Here is a 17,889-nt window from a genome sequence, read left to right on the forward strand (position 1 = left end):
TCATGGTTGTTGTGAAAACAGCTATTGCAGTGTGTGAGCTGGTCCTGGCTTCTTGGGAATTAAACTCGTCCCTTCTCTCAGAATTCTGCAGCTGGTATTTAATTAAGGATTCACTGAGTGGGTGGGTGAGAAATACTACATGCTCTCCCAAGAACCGTGGGCCCTCGTTGCCTGCTGCTCCTGTAGGAGGCTGACTGTGGTCTCGGCCAGAACCCCCCCACTGCAGAGCCAGAGTCCTGTGGGACGTGAGCAGCCCTTGTTGGATCCCAGCCCCAGGACAGATGTTTGGTCAGGTTCCACAGCTGGCTGCAGGGAGTAGGCTGCAGCCGGCCGTCCCCAGAGAGGCTGTGTGGCTTCCATCAAGCTGTTGGCTCCCTCCTTACCCCGGAGAGACACCTGCCTGCCAGAGCTGGCTGGAATCTGTTCCTGGTCTGCTTTGAATCACCCCCAGGAGTTTTTACAGCAACAAATTGCATAGCAGGTAGGTGGGTCTAGAAATGGCTTTCCTGCCCTGCCAGACACAGCTCTGGTCCTGTGGGAGGCCTGGGGATCTCACTGCCTGGCCTGGGTCCTGGGAGAAGGAGCCTTACGTTTCAGTGCGGAGGGTCTGATCTGTTGGCCCCTGGCTTGTCGTCTGTGCCCATGGCTGGTGCCCCTGTAGCTCTGGCCCATGGCAGTGACTGGAATGGACAAAGGGAGCCTCCACCGGACGCAGGTGCACAGGGAGAGCTGCGACAGGTAGGCAGCCCCATGTGTGGGCGGCACATCTCCTGTCTTCACATCTCCAAAGGGCTTTTGCACAAACAGAAATGGAACCTCACTGAAAGCCTTGGTACTCTCCCCTCTGAAATGAGGCCAACAGTCCCCCTGCCCACCTGCCAAGGGTCAGGCCATGTCAGGAGAATGCTGACACACTCACTGACATGTACCAAGTACTTAATTGTGTGCGTTATCTCAATCTTATAACAGCCTTCTGGGAGATTAGTTTCCTTCTTTTGCAAATAAGGAAACTGAGGTCCAAAGTAAAGAGTGATGTGCCCAGAGTGCCCCTGCTTTTCAACAACAGAGCTGGGCTTTGAATCTACGCAGCTCAACTCCGGAGCCCAGTCCCTGAGCCTGTTTGGAAGCCCAGCCCCCCAGTGCTCTGCAAAATGCTGCATATAGCCTGGCTTCCCTCCCACAGCCCACGGGCAGCGCTGCATGCCTTTAGTCTCCCTTCCTCCCGTTTTTCCTACGTCTACAGCTGGTACGATATGGCACCGGGCTGTGTTCCCAGCTGGAGGTTCCAGCGCAGGATCTATAGGAGACAAAAGTCCTGAGGTTCTGCCTGCATGGGGGTGACCAGCACCATCCCACGGGTGCATGCACAGCCACCATTCACAGGGTGGGGCCTCTCCCATTGCGCCCCACTCCCCCTAGGCCCGCTGGGGAAACTGGGGCCCAGAAAAGGGGAGAGGAGTCAGCCCAGACTTCTTGCAGAGCCAGACAGCCTGTACATGGAGGATGCATCCGCGTTTGCTTTTACTCCAGTGAGTAGAGTTGAAAGCTCTGTCTTTAATAATTTGCAGTTGCCTGTAAGACATAAATCATGGAGCACTTGCTCATGGTGCCAAACAGCAGGAGAGGGTGTGAAAGGCACCCTGGAGACCTTCTGGGAAAATAGAGTCGTTTCATTTGCCACTCACCATCTGAAGATTTACCCCAGTTGAAGTGGATTTTCAAGCGATATCCTGGACTCAGTCAGCAACAGGTCTGCTTCCCAGCAAAGATGAAAGATGGACATGACTCAATAAGTGCTCGGCGTGGTTATTCTGGGGGACTAGTTCCTTGGCAGGTTGCTCTGCCCTAGAAAGCTTAGGATGGAGCCTTGCAGGCTGGAACTTGCTGGAGCAGTAGAAGTCAAACAATCCTAAATTCACACACCAGCTCCACCGCTCACCGGCTGTGGCACCTCAGATAGATTGTTTAATCTCCTTGAGCCTTAGTTTACCCATCATAAAATGAGCTAGTCACAACGCTTGCCACACTGGACTTCTTTGATCAAGGGGAAAGATCTGGATGAAAAGACTTTGTGAGCCCTAAAGGCACGTGTAAGAATTGTTATTGGTGTTCCGAGAAGGCTTGCTATATTAAATAAAATTTAATCTAATATAAAAACAGTACTACATAAAGAGGCATTTAGAGGGCACAGAGGGCCCGTTTACAAAGCTCATTCCCAGTTATGCCTGGCCTGAGAAGCGTGGATGGCGTGGAAAGCAGTCCTTCTGTGGGGAATCCTAAATCTGTCCTGTGGAATGGTTCTTCCATTCTTCATTTGCACCCCAGGATTGGGTCCCCTGGGTGCGGGAGGGCCCCCCCAACTCTCCCCTCCTACCTCCCTCCCCATTCTAGATATGCAGTTCTAGGTATGTAGGTTGGTTGATTTACTTGAGTCTCAAACTTGACATGCATCAAAATCTCTTGGAGGAAACATTAAGCAGATTGCTGGGTCCTACCCCAGAAGTTCCTGGCTCAGTAGGTCTGGGGGTGTGACCTGAAAATTTGCATTTTATACAAGTTCCCAGGTGTGATGCTGGTGAGCCATAGGCCTCCATCTTACTCTCTTAGGTGCCAGATGTGGGTTATTTCAGGGAGGAGATAGCTCATCTCAGGTGACACCAAGGTCACCTCCTCCCAGAAGCCTTCCTTCACATGACCAGTCCCTTCCTACCCTCATCCCACGTTGGGTTGGGGCTCCTCCTCTGTGCTCTTCCCACACCCTGTGCTGGGTGTGCATTGGCATGTTCTGAAACAACCAGATACACACTTGTCAGCATAAGTTCGAGGGTTGCTAATGCTGGTGTATTTGCCCCTTACTAGGCACTCTCTTGAGTTGTGATAGCTTCCCAACCTCATCCAGTGAGGCTAAAAGGGCAGAGAAAGGGAAAACAAGGTCTTGAGTATGTCTGTTTCCTAAAACGATTGCAAGTCATCTGTAAGCTAGTTCAATCGGCCGATTAAAAATAATCCTATTAAGCAGGTAAAGGGTGAGGGGATGAGAAAAAGGACAGGAAATGATCATTTATTGGGTACCAATTACAAACTTGGCATGGGTTAACCCTGTGAAGCCTCACAGGATGGGTGTAGTTCTCCCATCACACAGATGACGCTCCTGAGACTCAGAGAGGACAAGCCGCTTGTCCCCCTGTCACACAGCTAATGAATAGCAGAGCCAGGCTTTGGTCAGTCTGACCACAAAGCCCTTCTTCCTTCTGCTGCGTTGACTTCTACACCCTGTGTAGAAGTGGCTGGTTTGAACATTCCCTCACCTGGTTCATGGTGAAGTGGGTTTGGTTGCTTTTGAGGCAGAAGCAGTTGAGCCCACTGTGTATTGACCTGACTTGTCCCTGCCCCTGTCCTTTGGTGGCAGGTGCTCTGAATGCGGTAACGCCGGCACCGTGTGCATGAGGACGCTGCTCTGGACTTGCTGTTCCTGCCAGGCCCCGTGACTCATCCTCGAGAGCACACGATAAACAGGCTCGGCCTCTGCAGAGGGCCCCTGGGGGATTTTAGGCTGGCCCCCAGCTGGCTCACCCCGCCACATGCCACCTCCTCTCTGCCACCCGTGCCTTCTCCCTCCTCAGAGTTGGCTCCACTCAGGTCCCCTTGATACTTCCCGTCCCCTGTACGGTTTCCCAGAATGCCGTGGGCCTGTAAGGAAATTAACGATTGTGTTTGTACCAGGAGCTTTTTGCTACGTAATGAGTAACAGTTGTAATTAATGTTTAACACGTGTGAACAGCAGGTCTGTCTAGAGAGGAGGGGGTGGGGAGGGTTTAAATGAGCGAACTGGGATCACTGCTTCCTCTGGCTAATATGTTACTGAGGGACAGGTTTTTCCAGTTGGCTTTTCTAGTTGACATATGAATGAATTCATTTACTAACTTTAAAAAAATGAAAAAACACCAGCCTTTATTAGCTTTAGTTCATCTGCTAATTATATGGATAGAAATGCTCCCCCCTCACATGCCTTTGTGTCCTGTGTAGAAAAACACAAAGACCTAATTGAATCTCTCTCCTCTTCAGTTTGGCAGGTCAGAGATGTTCACGTGGGTCAGGCTTTTAAGCACCACGAGGTCAGAGACCCTTCCTGCCCTGGTCCTACCTGCACCCGCACCTACATCAGCAATAAACACCCAGAGATGTGTTAAATCACAGAATAAATCAGGTCTCAGGAAAACCAATCCAGGGTTCTTTTTGGGCTTTAAAATACACAGCTAGTCACGTGGTCTGCTCAGGAGATGATTTGCTTTCACATCTGTTCTGTTAGGATGTAAACCTGTCTCCTCTCCAAATAAGGTTTGCAGAAACCTGCAGGGGAGGGGTGTTTTGATTGGCTGCTGATTGCTGTGGAGAGCTGGGGAGGCTGGGTGTCCCTTTGGTGGTTGTGTGTGGGTGGGAGGCTGCCCTGTGAGAGCCAGGTCTGTGGGTGCCCCTGGCTTGTCCCCTGTGGCTCTACCGTCTTCCCGCTATCTGGGGCAGCAGCAGAAACATACCCAGCTGAGCTGGATTTGGATTCTCCTGGATGGGAAGCTAGTTTCACAAGCACCTAAGCCTGCTCCCTGCAGGTCCTGTGAGGCTTGTGGGTGGGAGAGAAAGTCACTTGCCCAGTCTGTAGGACTCTGAATAAGTATCTGTGGGTACTTGCAAGTGCAACTGTCCTGAGACCCAGCTAACTGCATCAGGCATGAGCAGACCTCTCTAACGGGGGGCCCACCTGGTACTAGCAGCTGCCCAAGAACTCAGGTACTCCCTGTGCTGCCACTTGCTAGCAGGGTAGCCTGGGGCAAGTTGCTTGATATCTCTATGCCTTGGTTCCCCCATCTGTAAAATGGGGATGGTAATGGGCACTGCATCAAAGGGTTGCCAGGAACATTCAGTGAGATTGTCCTCAAGCAGTGCTTAGCCAGGGTGGGGCACAGTGACGGGGCAGTAGACATCCGGTTTTGCTGTCACTACTGCTCTTCCTATCGTTGGGAACGCACCGTACCACGGAGAGGATTGCCGCTGAGCTCATTAGGCCTCTGAATCAGGAGTCCCATTCAAGTCTTGCTGTGGACTTTGGGCAAGTCAGTAAGTCAGAATAGGTTCTGTATCTTGGATTCTCAGCTATAAAATGAATTGTACTATGGTAAAAAGCAAAAATAAAAGACCCACACAAAATATAGACAAAATGATCCTTATACCTGAAGTTCAGAAATAGACAGTTCATCTGAGATGTTGGAAGTCGGGGAGCCACTCTCCTAGAGGTCTCTCTGTGGGGCTCACGATGTGTTGTTTTTGGAACTGGGTGCTGCTTGCCTGGAGGGGCACACTTGGTGAGACTTCACCAGGTATATACTTATGATTTGCCTGTGTTTCTGAGTGGATGTTGTATTTCAACCAATAGTTTTCAAAACAAGGGAAATAGATGCATTAGTCCATGCTAAAAAGGAAAACGTTGTGAAGATGGCTTGCTTTGGCAATTGAAAAGACTTCTGCGTTTGAGTTATTTAGTCATGATTTTTGTAAGGATTTATCTTCAAATTTCATGTAGCCAAGCAGCAGCCCTCGGGGCAGGGTCTTTGCACCAGGCTGTGGGGGCCCCATCTCCTATGGGGAGTGCACAAATGAACCCACAAAGGCACGCCTGCTTGTCAGGCGCAGGCTTGGGTGTTCATATGGGGATGTGGTTCCTGGAACCCGGGCCTTGCTCCCTCGCAGCCTTCCTGAGGATGGGCTACTACCCGCACAATGAGGACCTCTGTTTCTGGGCACCTCCCAGGCTGGGTGGCAGCACCGTGCCCCAGGGCCCTGCTGTGTCTGCGAGGTAAACACCGAGGCCTCTTGTTGGTGAGCCTGGAAATGCAAATCAAACATTTGTTGAGTCCCCTGTTGTCTTACAAGCCTAATTGGGGGTGGGTAGCTTGCAGTCCCCCAAACGGGGAGGTGGAAAGGGGGCTTCACCTCTGGGCCTCAGTTTCTCCATCTGTCAAATGGGAATGCTCACTGTTACCTCACTGTGTGCTTGTGAGGGTCACATGGGTTTACATAATGCATGTGTCCTGAAAGTTGTACCAGCAGAGAACCATGGTATGGGAACCGGTGTTATAATCATCTACAAGTGTGTTTCACTTTGGAAATTTATGACATTTCATAGATTCCGGCGTCCCTGCGGTCTGCCCGCACCTCCCCTAATCAGTGCAGTCTCCTCTCCTTGCCCCCCTCTCAGGGGCTCATCACTGTCCACGGTAGCAGCACCTCCACCTTCCCACCCTGCCCTCCCCCAGCCTCAGCCCAGTTTTTGCCCCCCACAAGGGTCTTGGCCTGGCTGTTGGCCAAGGGCTGCTTGGGTAGGGGTTGCTTGGGCGCCTCAATGCTGTTCTCTGTACCCTCGATTCTTCAGAAAAACGTGACATCCATGAACCGACACCAGGAGTGGGAAACTCCATCCCCACACGGTTTGCACATGGGGCCCACATTTACTTGAGGCTCTTCCACAGAAGGGCTGGAGTCGCTCTCTGCATACAGTGTTTTGTTTTCAGTGGTTATAATTCTCACTACCTCTCCTTTAAGGGGACTCTGTCCTGCACTAGGGAACCTGAAGGTCTTAGAGTCCAGGTCATCCAGAAAGAAGCAGGATGTCAGCGAAGTCAGCAACTGGGCAGTCTGAGGTTAGAGACCTTTTCCCAGGCCTCCCCTGTGGCCCAAGCCCCTGCCCCTTGCTCCCCTCTAGTTCTGATTGCCTGGTCTCTGTCCTCAGGGGCCGCAGTCTGCACACTGGACCAGTGGAGAGGACTGGGGGATGTTTGGCAGACACTCGGTGCTTTTCCCCCTCGGCCTCCTAAGGTATCCCAGGTGAGGGAGGTCATCGCCCAGGGCCTGAAATCCACAAGCAGAGGTCAAAAGCTGGCCCTGGAGGCCACCGGCTCCTTATAGCTGGGGCAAATGACTCAACCACCCCAGACCTTGTTTATGAGAATGTGGATACTGATAGCATTTACCGCCTAAGGGCTATTACAGGGGTCAGAAGAGAATGTTTACGTCAAGCCTTCGTGCATAGGAAGCCTGATAAAGGAGAAGCACTTCTCTTTTCTTGATAATGAATGGAGGTTTTATTGTCCTGCCAGGCTGGGTGAAGAGTTATTCCTTCAACAAACACTGTGTACCTACTACATCGGACACTATTCCAGGCACTACAGATTCAGCCTAGAACAAAACAAAATAACATGTCCTGTCTTCTCGGGACTTACAATCTAGTCAGCAGTTCCAACAGAGGCTGGGGGAAAAGTAGCTGGTTTCTGACATGAGGCACTTTGCTCTTGAATGCATGAGATTTGCTGTTCTAAGCATGAATGTGACAGGGCAGGGTAGAGAGGGACCACCATTGATAGGGGGCACAACTAGACTTCAATACCAAGAACCTCCACAGCCCCCAGATATTGTCAGTCCTGTTTTACACATGAAACGGCCAAGACTCAGAGAGGTTTAGAAACTTGCCCAAAGTCACACAGTAAGTGGTAGACGCAGGATTCAAATCCTGGTGTTCCTAACTCCATAGTCCACACCCTTTCCATGATGCCAAACTGCTTCAGTTCCTCCATCCCCCTACCTTGTTCAGCCCATCAGCCATTCATTAAGCCAGCTGCATGTCAAATACAAGGAGTTCAGAGGAGACTGAGGATTTGAGGCCTGAGGTGTTTCCATCAGCTCTGAGAAGACACCTGCATACCTCACTGTACTGGAGTCCAGGTGGGACCAGTGCTGGGACAGTGGTGTAGACAAGGGACTGTGGGGCTTGATGAGAAATGAATTATACTTGGGTCCAGGACAGTTAGCCTAGAAAGTGGCTTTGGAGCCAAACTTTGAAAATTAGTTGGGATTATACAGACAGATAATGATGAAATAAGATCCCTAGAGGATGGACACAGCCAAAGCAAAGTCTAGAGGCAAAAGGGCAGATGAGAGATTTGGAGATTGACCATCCTTGGTGACTGGAGCATCAGTGGATGTGGAACCCAGAGGGGATTTTCTATAGGAAGATGCATCTAGAAGCACAGGTTGGAGCCAAGTCATCCAGGACTCTGAATGGCTGAGTGAGGAAGTCTACCTTTTAGCCTGGGGCACTCCGGGGCCACCGAAGGTGTATGAGTCCGAGAGGGCTGTGTGTTCGAGGCCCTTTGATTTTTGTAGCTTGCCCTCTGGTCAGCTCCACATGGTGGGAAGGAAGGAGACAGAGCTTGAAGAAACACGTTTGTTTCATCTTGGCATTTACTAAGCACCTACTCCGTACTAGGTACTATGGTAGTTTTAGGAGCAGAAAAGCAACTAGAGAGGGCCAAGAGAAATAAAATAAATCCCAGGTGCTGCCCCACAAACACTCTGGCTGACTGGGGGGAGAGTGCTGGAGGTTCTGGTTAGCTCTGAGCCCCACGAGGAGAGGTAGATGTTAGTTCTCAGTAGGTGAGACCAGAGGGAGCTTTGCAGAGGGTCTGCGGTTAGTGCCAGGCCACGGAGACTTCTAGACGTCATACAGTGAGCTGAGATCAGGGAGGGGCCACCTCACCTGCCCCTGGAGCTGGAGGGCAGCTGCCTTCCTAAGCCCCAAAGGCTGTTGTTTTTGTTTGTTTTTTTTGTTTCTTCTTTTTAAGCAGTTTTATTCACATACCATACAATCCATCCAAAGTGATGTGGCTCTCAGTATAATCAGAGTTGTACATTCATCACCACAACGATTTGAGAACATTTTCATGCTCCAAAAAAGAAAAACCCCATACCCCTTCTACCCCCCTGTTACTGACACTTAACATTGGTGTGATGCCTTGGTTACAACTGATGAAAGAATATTACAATATTACTGTTAACTATGGACCATAGTTTGCATTGGGTGTATTTTTTCCCATACACCACCCTATTAATACATTTGTACTAGTTCTTGGAAGAATATCCTTATATTTGTACTGCTCACCAAACCCCCTCCTGCCTCCACCACCACCAGGGGTCCCGTCCGTGTCATCGAGCCAGAGGCACAAGGGCTTGTCCTGCCCAGCTTTGAGTCTCACTTTCCTGGTGCAGGATTTCAGCATCCATTTTTAATTGCCTAGAGGTGGAATTAATTAGGTTCTGTCATTCTAACGACTCACAGGAGTGGCATTTTTTCCTCCAAATGCGGATGTTCATATGAGGGATTGTGTCTTTATCTTTTGCAGAAAAATCACTAAATTAAGAGCATTCCCGTTTTAAATTGCAGATTGAAGAGAGACTTAATTAGAAGGAATGAGAGCAGTTGTGTTTAGAGCTTTTGTTCTTTAAAAAAAATTTTTTTGTGCTGCTATTCACTGCAGTAAGGAGTCTGTATATTTTTATTTTAGGTGAAATGATTTGCCTAATTAAGCCTGTCATTCATCACCACCTGCTAAAATATATGGCTATATTATTAAGATTGCAAGTGAATGTATAAATTAATTCAGTGGGGAATTACAGTGTTGACTAGGACGTTATTAGGTTTTATCCAATTTATCTAGTACGAAAACTGATATTTTTTCCCAGAAAAAGCAAAACAGCAGCTCATTAAGTCAGTCATTGAGCATTCAACCATTTGTTGAGCACCTGTTATATGGCAGGAACCATGCTAGACCCGGAGAATAGGGGCAGATATGGTACAGCCCCTGCCCTCAAGGGGCTCCTGGTTAAGGAGGACAAGGTAACTGGACAGTAGGTTATCATGGGCTCTGGTCACTGTGAGTCTAGGGAGAGGATGAGGTCGGGGAAGACTTCCTGGAGGAGGCGATCCCAAAAGGGCAAGTAGAGTCCATCAGATAGAGATTAGTAGAAGAGGGAGGGTATGTTCGGGTGATTCAAGCAGAAGACGTGGCCTGTGCAATGGATGAGAAAGGTGGCCATCAGAGCCACGTGCCTCTGGAGAATTGCTAGGAGTTGAGGGTGAGGTTCAGGGGAGGCCTGGAGGGGCTGTGGTGACATGAGAGGCTAGACAGGTAGCCAGGGCCAGTCCTGGACAGTCTTATGGGTCATGCCAAAGGGCTTGGGTTCCAGCATATCAGTATAGTCAGTGCTGGCGTTTCCCTGCCACTTCGTGTGAACATGAGGGTAGATTGGGATGTGCTGGCCGGCATCGGGATGGCTTGTCAGGTCCATGCTTACTGGTTAAGGGAGAGATTCTGTGCTTGTGTGGCTGGGCCAAGGACATATGTCCATGATCCCACAACTGGGCACAGCATCAGGACCTTGGTTCCTCAGGCCCTGGCCTGTTTGCTCAGACCCTCAGATGTATTCCCCGATAGACCGTCATGACAGCCTGGTGAGGAATGCATTACAGGGGGTGGAAATTCAGAGAGGTTAAGTGACTAGGCTGAGACCCTCAGCTAGTCATTGCAAGGTTACCTGGAACCCAGGGGAGCACAGTAGCTTATGTGTAATGCTTGTGTTGTGTCTGCATTGAGCAGACAGGATTATATAAGAGTCATTATAATAACAGCAGCAAGTAACATCTGTTGAGCAAAGACAGCATTTCAGGGACTCTGCCAAGCTCTCTGTGCTTCACCTGATTTAATCCTCCTGACTTCGTGAGCCAGGTGCTGTCATTACCTCCATTTTTTAGAGAAAGGAAACTGAGACCCGAAGAGCTGGGCTGTTGGTCTCCAGGAACCCTTCTTGCAGTTGCAGCTCAGCACTTCCTGCTCTTTGTGGATCTCACCAGGAGTCCTGCCCTCAAGGTGCATCTCCTCAAGTCTGTGAGGGTGAACAATGCTCCCGCAGACCCAGACCCGGGGGAAGGCAGGTGCTGGGCACCGCTCCCTCCTCCCTGGGTGCCAGACTGGAGGCCTACTCAGGGAGGACCGAATAAAGAGGAGCAGCCTTGGAAGGCTGCAATACGGCCCCCACCTGCGTCTCTCTGAAGGGCTGTTCTAGGGGAAAGGAGCAGATGTAGCCAAATGCAGCTCTAGGCAGGATGGGAGACAGGAGCCATTTGGAAGCAGGTTTTGGCATGATACGAGGTATTCCCTGAGACCTACCCAAAGGACTGGGCCCCTCAGGGAACCAGACCCCCCTAGCTGGAGGGGCTGTGAGGGGGTTCCCTCTGGGAGCCCTGTGAACTCGCCATCTAGCTTTGACAGCATGACGTCCTGTCTCAGGAAGCCAGAATCTTTTTGAGCCCTGTTTTCCATTGTCAGAAACTTCTACCTGCGAATTGTAGGGTCCAGGCTGACACCACCGCTCACCCTGACTGAGCACCCCTCCCCACCCTCGGAACTCCCTGGCCTTAGCACTGGGTAAACATATGTTTTCTCTTTCTCCCCCACAGCCCAGTTTAATGGCAGTGAGAAGCGGCAGTCATCCCCCTCGCCTTCCCGGGACCGGCGGCGCCAGCTTCGTGCTCCTGGAGGGGGCTTCAAGCCCATCAAACACGGGAGCCCCGAGTTCTGCGGGATTCTGGGAGAGAGAGTGGATCCCGCCGTCCCACTGGAGAAACAAATGTGAGTTCCGGGATAGCAAAGCCCAGCCTCGGCTCCCGGGTCATCCAGTTACTGCTCTTTCTTTTCTCTATCTTGTGTAAGAATTCCGTCTCAGCATGTTAGAGCTAAAGGGGCCCTTTAGTCCCACTGTCCTTAGTGTGCAGATGGGCAGGTTAAGGCTCCTAAAGGGCGAAACCACCGGCAAGTCAGAGGCAGGACCAGGGTCAGAACTGGTGTCTCCTGATTCCCGGCTCTGTGCTTTCTCTGCTTTTGTTCCCTCCTGTATCCTCGCTGGCTAGTGGTAAGGGCTGCACAGTCGTCTCTGGCTCAGCCTTGCTTCTTATTTCACCAGGCAGCCAGTAAGTTCTCGAGAGGCTAAGTGTAAATTAAATCCTGTTCCCGGTTGATTTCTTTGCTAGCTAAAGAGGTTTTTTCTCCATATCTGCCTGATTTTAGTTGGGCAAAGCTTTTAGACTTCTGATTGGGGTTTTCTCAGCCCGTTTCCCCCGAGAGTCCCCACCTGGCAGTCAGTGGCCAAGTCCATCCACACTGGCCCCAGGACTCTTGCTCTTTACCCACCTCACTTCTCCCCGGCCTGCTGGGTCAGGCCCTCTCCCCTCCACTGCGGTTGTCATCTCCTGAAAGGTCCCTGACCCGCCCCCACCCTGCCAAGTCCTTGCTGTGGGCAGCTCCCTGCTCTGCTGTGGGTTTTAACACATCATTGCTAGGATGGTGAAGTCCCATCTCCCTAGCCTGGCATTCATTCTGTGAGTTTGTTCCCAGGCTGCTTGGCCAGTGTCTCCCTAGGGACTCCACATACCTGGGCTGAGTGAGCTTCTGCTGTTTCTGCCGAGTGACCTGATAGAACAGGTAGCTGACATTGTGCTGGTACCCACAGCTGTATTGTCCCCTTAACAAGCATATGTGCAATGAATAAGGGTCTCATCTCCATTTTATAGATGGCAAAATTGGGGTTCAAGCAGGTATAAGTACCTTGGCCAGGGCCTCACCGTCAGAGTGCAGAAGTGGGATTTGAACTGCACACCCCACACTTCAACCCCTTGCTCTCTCTCCTTGTACGCTTTTTAATCCTCTACCTCAGCACAATGCCTGGCTCAGAGCAGGCCCTCAGTCTGGAGGAGCTTAGTAGACGCCAGGCACCGCTGCGCCTGGGGCTTTCTCACCTGTATCCTCTGTTAATCCCGGACTAGGGGTTCTGGCCTCAGCACAGTCAGGCAGTGCTCCCTCCCAGGTAATGTTCATTCAGCAAGCAGCACGCAGGGTTTTCTGAATGATGTCATGTGTCCTGCTTTTAAGCATATGCCATAGTCTACAGTGGCTCAGCTCCCTTTGCACGGGCCCAGCTCCTGTGGTACAGAGCACATGGGGGAGCACGCCCAGCAGGTGTTGTGTTAATCATTTCTCACAGGCACGCAGATTGGGTGGCAGGTTTGCTTATTTCCAATCAAACTGTGTACTTTTTAATCAACAAACAAAGTAAGATCCAGAGATGGCTGGGAGCTGTTCAGTGTGCATCCTGACCAGGAATGCCCAGGCCCTACCAGGGACCTGCCTGCTCCTGTGTCAGGCCGAACTTCAGTTCTGTTGGGCTGGGACCCCTTTCCTTTCCCATCCCTGCCCTGACAAGGCTCTCGGCCAAGTCCACAGTCATGGCTGGCTTTCCCTCCCCATCTTCTCCCCTCCCCAGGATCATTCTGGCCTGCCAGAGGCCCTGACTCATCCCCTAGGGGATGTCCTTTGTTGAAATCCCACTTCCCATAGACTCTGATGACCCAGACAGAAAGGATCACCTGATCTGCCACCTGGGCTGATAAGTTTGGGAGGTTCTTTCAAGTCCAAACTTCCCTCCATCCCAAGAAGGGAAGACTAAAGCCCTGCAGCGTATACTCTCCCCACCCCCACCGGGTCTTACAGGATTCTTGAGAACTGGGTGTCACACCTCTGCCAACACCCACACTGCCGGCCTTCCCTCCTGGAACAGTGGAAAGGCTGCTCAGGGAGACATCTCCCACCTCCTGGAGGTTGCCCACCAGCATCAGGATATGAATATGCTCTGTTTTCTTAAAAGAAAATACATAAATAAGATGGTCTTGACTCAGTATCCCCCCTCCTTCTCTAACTTTTTGAGACTGTAGCATCTGTTCTGGGACACCTTGCTGGGACACTGCCGGTGCTAGAGCAGCACCTGGCACACAAGAGGAGCTCAGTCAATAGCCGTCTGCCCTTCCTCCCTGCCTCCCTCACCTCCCGTGGTCTTCTCACCCACCACACCTGCTCCCCTCTCTCCCGGGTCACCAAGTCACCTCCTCCATCCCCAGGGCAGTGGGCATAGCTGCCCCTGGTTGTCCTACCTCCCAGGCCACGCCTTCCCAGGCTCTGCTCCACCTGAAGGTTGGACTTCCCAGGGTTCCATCTCCAACTACATGCTCTCCCTGGGAAGTCTTCCAGGATCTGGGAGACGGTTCACAAATGCACGTCCCTAGCCCGCATCTCTTCCAGGACCCCTTCTTGGCATCTCCACTGGGCTGATGAATGGGCATCTGAAACGTCACATGCCTAAGACTGGGCTCCTGAAACGACTTCTTCTTGAGGCCTTTTCCCTCCCCACCTCCATAAACAGCACCACGTCTATCTAGTTGCTAAGCCGCAAACTTGGAGTCGTCTCGATTCCTTTTTCCCCCTTATACCCAGCATTTCATGCAGTACCAGATTCTGCCAGTTTTCCGAAATACAGCCAGAATCCATCTGTTCCTCCCGTCGGGACCACTGTAGTAGTGTCCTGCCTGGCCTCTCCACTTCCCCTTGGCCCCTCTTCAGGGCAACCTGGTGGACCTCTTGTGAGGTCATCCAGAGCAAGTAACATCTCTGTTTGAAACCCACTTTCAGGGCGGTGCAGTGGTGGCTCAGTGGCGAGAAGTCTCACTTGCTGAGCTGGAGACCCAGGTTCAATTCCTGGAGCCTGCCCATGCCAAAAAAAAAAAAAAAGTTAATTAATTAATAAAAAATAAAAATAAAACCCACCTTCACCCTCCACTATGCTTTGAATGCATTCCACTCTTCTTACCAGGCCCGGCATCCTGTTCCACCCACACCTTTCCATGCTCCCTGCAGCTGTTCTTGCTGCCTTTCTGCTCCTGAACACTACAAGCCCCGCCCCACCCACAGGACCTTTGCACTTGCTGCTTCCTCTACAAGGAATGCTTTTCTTTGTCCCTTCACGTGATCTGCTCCTTCTCACCATGTAGCTTTCGGGTCAGATATCATCATGTCAGCGCCTCACCTCCAGACTGGTTCTAAAGCAGCCACCTCCCCCACCCAGTCACTGCCCCTAAAGCAGCCACCTCCCCCACCCAGTCACTGCCCCCTCACAAACCCTGTATTCCTACATAGCCCTTGTCGCCCTTTGAAATCATTTCCTATGTCTGTTGACTCCCATCTCCCTGCATCAGTCCCATGAGATCAAGGATGCAATAAATGGTCAGTAAATTCTGGATGAGTTTGAGTGTTGGGTGGGGTGGGTGATGGCTGTGTCTCCCTGATCCCTGTGGTTCTGACCTGACTGCCAGGTCCAGCCTGTCCCCCAGACAGCCTCCTGCCTGGATTCTCTTTTCAGTCCCAGCGGAGCCTCCTCAGGCCTGACAGTGGGCCCCCAGCCCACTGCAGGGCCCCCCAAACTCAGCCTGTCTACTGATCTCCAAACTCCTGCTGACAGGCTGACTCCTCATCCAGTGTCCTTTGCCCCTTAGCTCCACCCTCTGCCTGGGCCTCTTTTGATCCCTTGACCCTGCTTCCCCTGAGCTTTCTGTCTGTGTGGAGTGGCTGGAACAGCCAGGGAAGAAGCTCCTGTTGTAGCTTTTCTGGTTTACCAACTAAGGGCTCCTCTTAACAAGGGTCCTGAGGCCCCAGGATGCCCCTCGAGAGCCAGGCTTGTTGCCACACTCACGGAGGGGCTGGTAGCAGACAGCACCTTCCCCAGAGACCATTTTGGGGCCTCTCCCCAAGGACAGCTCAGCTTCAAGGTTGAAACTTGTTTTCCTTATAAAACAACAAGTTTGTCAGCTCACTGGGGGTGTGTTAGGTGAAATTTCCCAGAGGACAATCTTAAATCTGTTAACTCTTATTTGTAAAGTTGCCTCTGTCTTTGTGTAATTATCTCTCCCAGTTACTGTAATATATGCCTTCGCTAGCATCCTTGGACCTTCATATTTCTAGAAGTGTTTGAACTATATAGCAATCCATCCATACCCCCAAGTTTAGGCAGGTCTGCGGTTTTCACGCACCCCCTGCCTTCTCCTTTGGTGAGTTTCCCACCAGATGTCCAGCTCTTGGCCCAGCCCACTGGGCATCGTCATCTCCTGGGCAGCCAGCAACACATGGTCCCAGTCCCAGTGGGCAGGAGTCAGCACTCTCCGTGGGAACACTCGGATCTACCCTCTAGCCCTCACTTTAGAAAGCTAGGAGGGTTTTTTTTAGGGATGCAATCATGTCATTTTCAGCGCTGCCATGTAAATGGCAGTACATTCACGGTGAGAGGCAGCACAGCCTTTTCTCTAAGCAGTGTTTCTGTAACAGAACTCCCAGAGGTGCCTTTTGCAGGGCACTCTTGGGCAGGTGTCAGGTGGCGGCATCCCACGTGACGCTCAGGAATTGAGCATGTAGCCCACGCGAACAGCAGGAGCCTGAAATCATTATAGATGGAGCTGTTTGTTCTTCCCTGGCAGCCTGCAAGTTCAGTCTCTCCCTGATGATGCCTGTAGCTGCCATTTGTTAAAACTCACTCCACACCAGGCTCCACGCTAGCTCTTCCCATGCATTCTCCTGTTTAATCTTCGTGTCCCTAAGACGGGGGTGGAATGACCCTCGCTTGAGAGGGAACCGAGGCTCAGCCATGTTCAGCGTGTCTGACTGCCGCCAGTTGAGCAGCGGGTTAGGATCTCCTCTAGGTGGGGTATTGCCAGGTGCGGTCCTCTCCAGCGTCTCTGGTTTTCTTCCCAGCTCAATCACATACCGTCTCCTGTGAGCCTTACCCTCAGACACCGTAATGTAGAGATCAACCAGCCGCCTGGCACGCTGTAGTCTTTGCTTTCACTGAGGCTCTCCTTTCTGCTTCTCTAGTTTTGAAATCAGGGCTCCCATTCTGTCTTGTGGTTGGGGACCTTCGTCAGGCCAGGGCTGCCAGACTCCCTCCCTCCCTCCTAATGCTGCCGCTAGCCTCTGTCCTACATGGTGTCCAGAGCAGTGGTGCTGGGGTCTCCATGTGCCCAGTCGACTGCAGACCTGTCTGGCAGAAGCTTGGTGCCACCGTCCCACACCACCTGCCTCATGTCCTGAGTTACAAATTCTGCTTGCTTGCCCCTCTGACAGCACTGAAAGGCAGAGCATATCTCTCGCAACAACTTCCTGTCTCGCTGAGACTGTAAAATCGGGAGTCCTCACTGGTGCAGCAGGCCCTGCCTAGTCTGTCTCGACCCCAGCACCCCCACATCCCACCCCCTACCCTCCCAGCTACCTCCCTCCAGCCACACTGACCTCCTTGTTTCCAGACTGCTCCTGGTTGCATCCACCACCCCAGGGCCTTTGCATTTGCTGCCCTTCCCTCTGCCAGCAGTGCTCTTTTCCAGTATCTACTGTAAAAGGGCACATTCTCCAGAAGACTTCCCTGAGCACTACTTAGAATAGCAGCCCCCACCACGAGCTCCCAACCACACACTCTGCTTCATTTTCCTAAGTGCCGCTTTCGCCATATGATCCACTCCATGGCTACCTGGTTATCTGACTCTTATACTAGCATAGAATGTCAGCCTCTTGAGGGTGCAGTCTCTGGGGGTCAGCACTCCATAACCATCTGTTCAACAAACGAGCACATATCTGCCTTGTAATAAGGAAGCTCGAGTTACTCTCACTGCTGGCCCCAAGGAGGTCAGGTGTCCATTTGGGTGTCAGGGCTGGGGGAGGCATTGTCCTTGCCCAGTGTTGACCCCTTGGCTTTCTCCATAGATGGTATCACGGAGCTATCAGCAGAGGAGATGCTGAGAACCTGCTGAGACTCTGCAAGGAGTGCAGCTACCTTGTCCGCAACAGCCAGACCAGCAAGCACGACTACTCCCTCTCCCTGAAGTGAGTACAGCCTCCCACACCCAGCTGCTCTCTATGGTGAAAAAACCCGCCAGTGTCCCCCTGGGGAAACTTGCCAGCGCAAGTTATTTCAAGCCTCGGTTTTTCAATTGATCTTATTCCCCTGGGCTGCAAAGATTTTGTGGTTGCTGTTTCTGCCTCTCCAGAAGAAGAAGAGTATGTATGAAATACCCAAGAATAGGTTTTGCATCTGCTCTGAGCCATGGGCTATAGAGTTCCTAGCAGACTCTGCCCTCTCTCG

The 17,889-nt window shown here is 51.6% G+C and overlaps 1 protein-coding gene and 1 long non-coding RNA gene across 2 annotated transcripts in view; one reads left to right on the plus strand and one right to left on the minus strand.

Moving 5' to 3' along the window:
- Positions 1 to 17,889, plus strand: part of SHB (SH2 domain containing adaptor protein B) — a 131,151-nt gene that overhangs the window by 89,556 nt on the left and 23,706 nt on the right. Inside the window, exons 4-5 of the mRNA XM_077147644.1 lie at positions 11,342 to 11,513; positions 17,511 to 17,630. Of these exons, the coding sequence (XP_077003759.1) occupies positions 11,342 to 11,513; positions 17,511 to 17,630 (292 nt within the window). The remainder of the gene's footprint in view (positions 1 to 11,341; positions 11,514 to 17,510; positions 17,631 to 17,889) is intronic.
- On the minus strand, positions 13,186 to 14,467 carry LOC143673320 (uncharacterized). Its single transcript, XR_013170324.1, has 3 exons — positions 14,220 to 14,467; positions 13,865 to 14,053; positions 13,186 to 13,573 (listed from the first exon to the last, which is right to left on the minus strand). It is a non-coding gene; the product is annotated as an uncharacterized LOC143673320 (long non-coding RNA).

This window comes from Tamandua tetradactyla, chromosome 2 (genome assembly GCF_023851605.1).
Source record: "Tamandua tetradactyla isolate mTamTet1 chromosome 2, mTamTet1.pri, whole genome shotgun sequence".
NCBI lineage: Eukaryota > Metazoa > Chordata > Mammalia > Pilosa > Myrmecophagidae > Tamandua > Tamandua tetradactyla.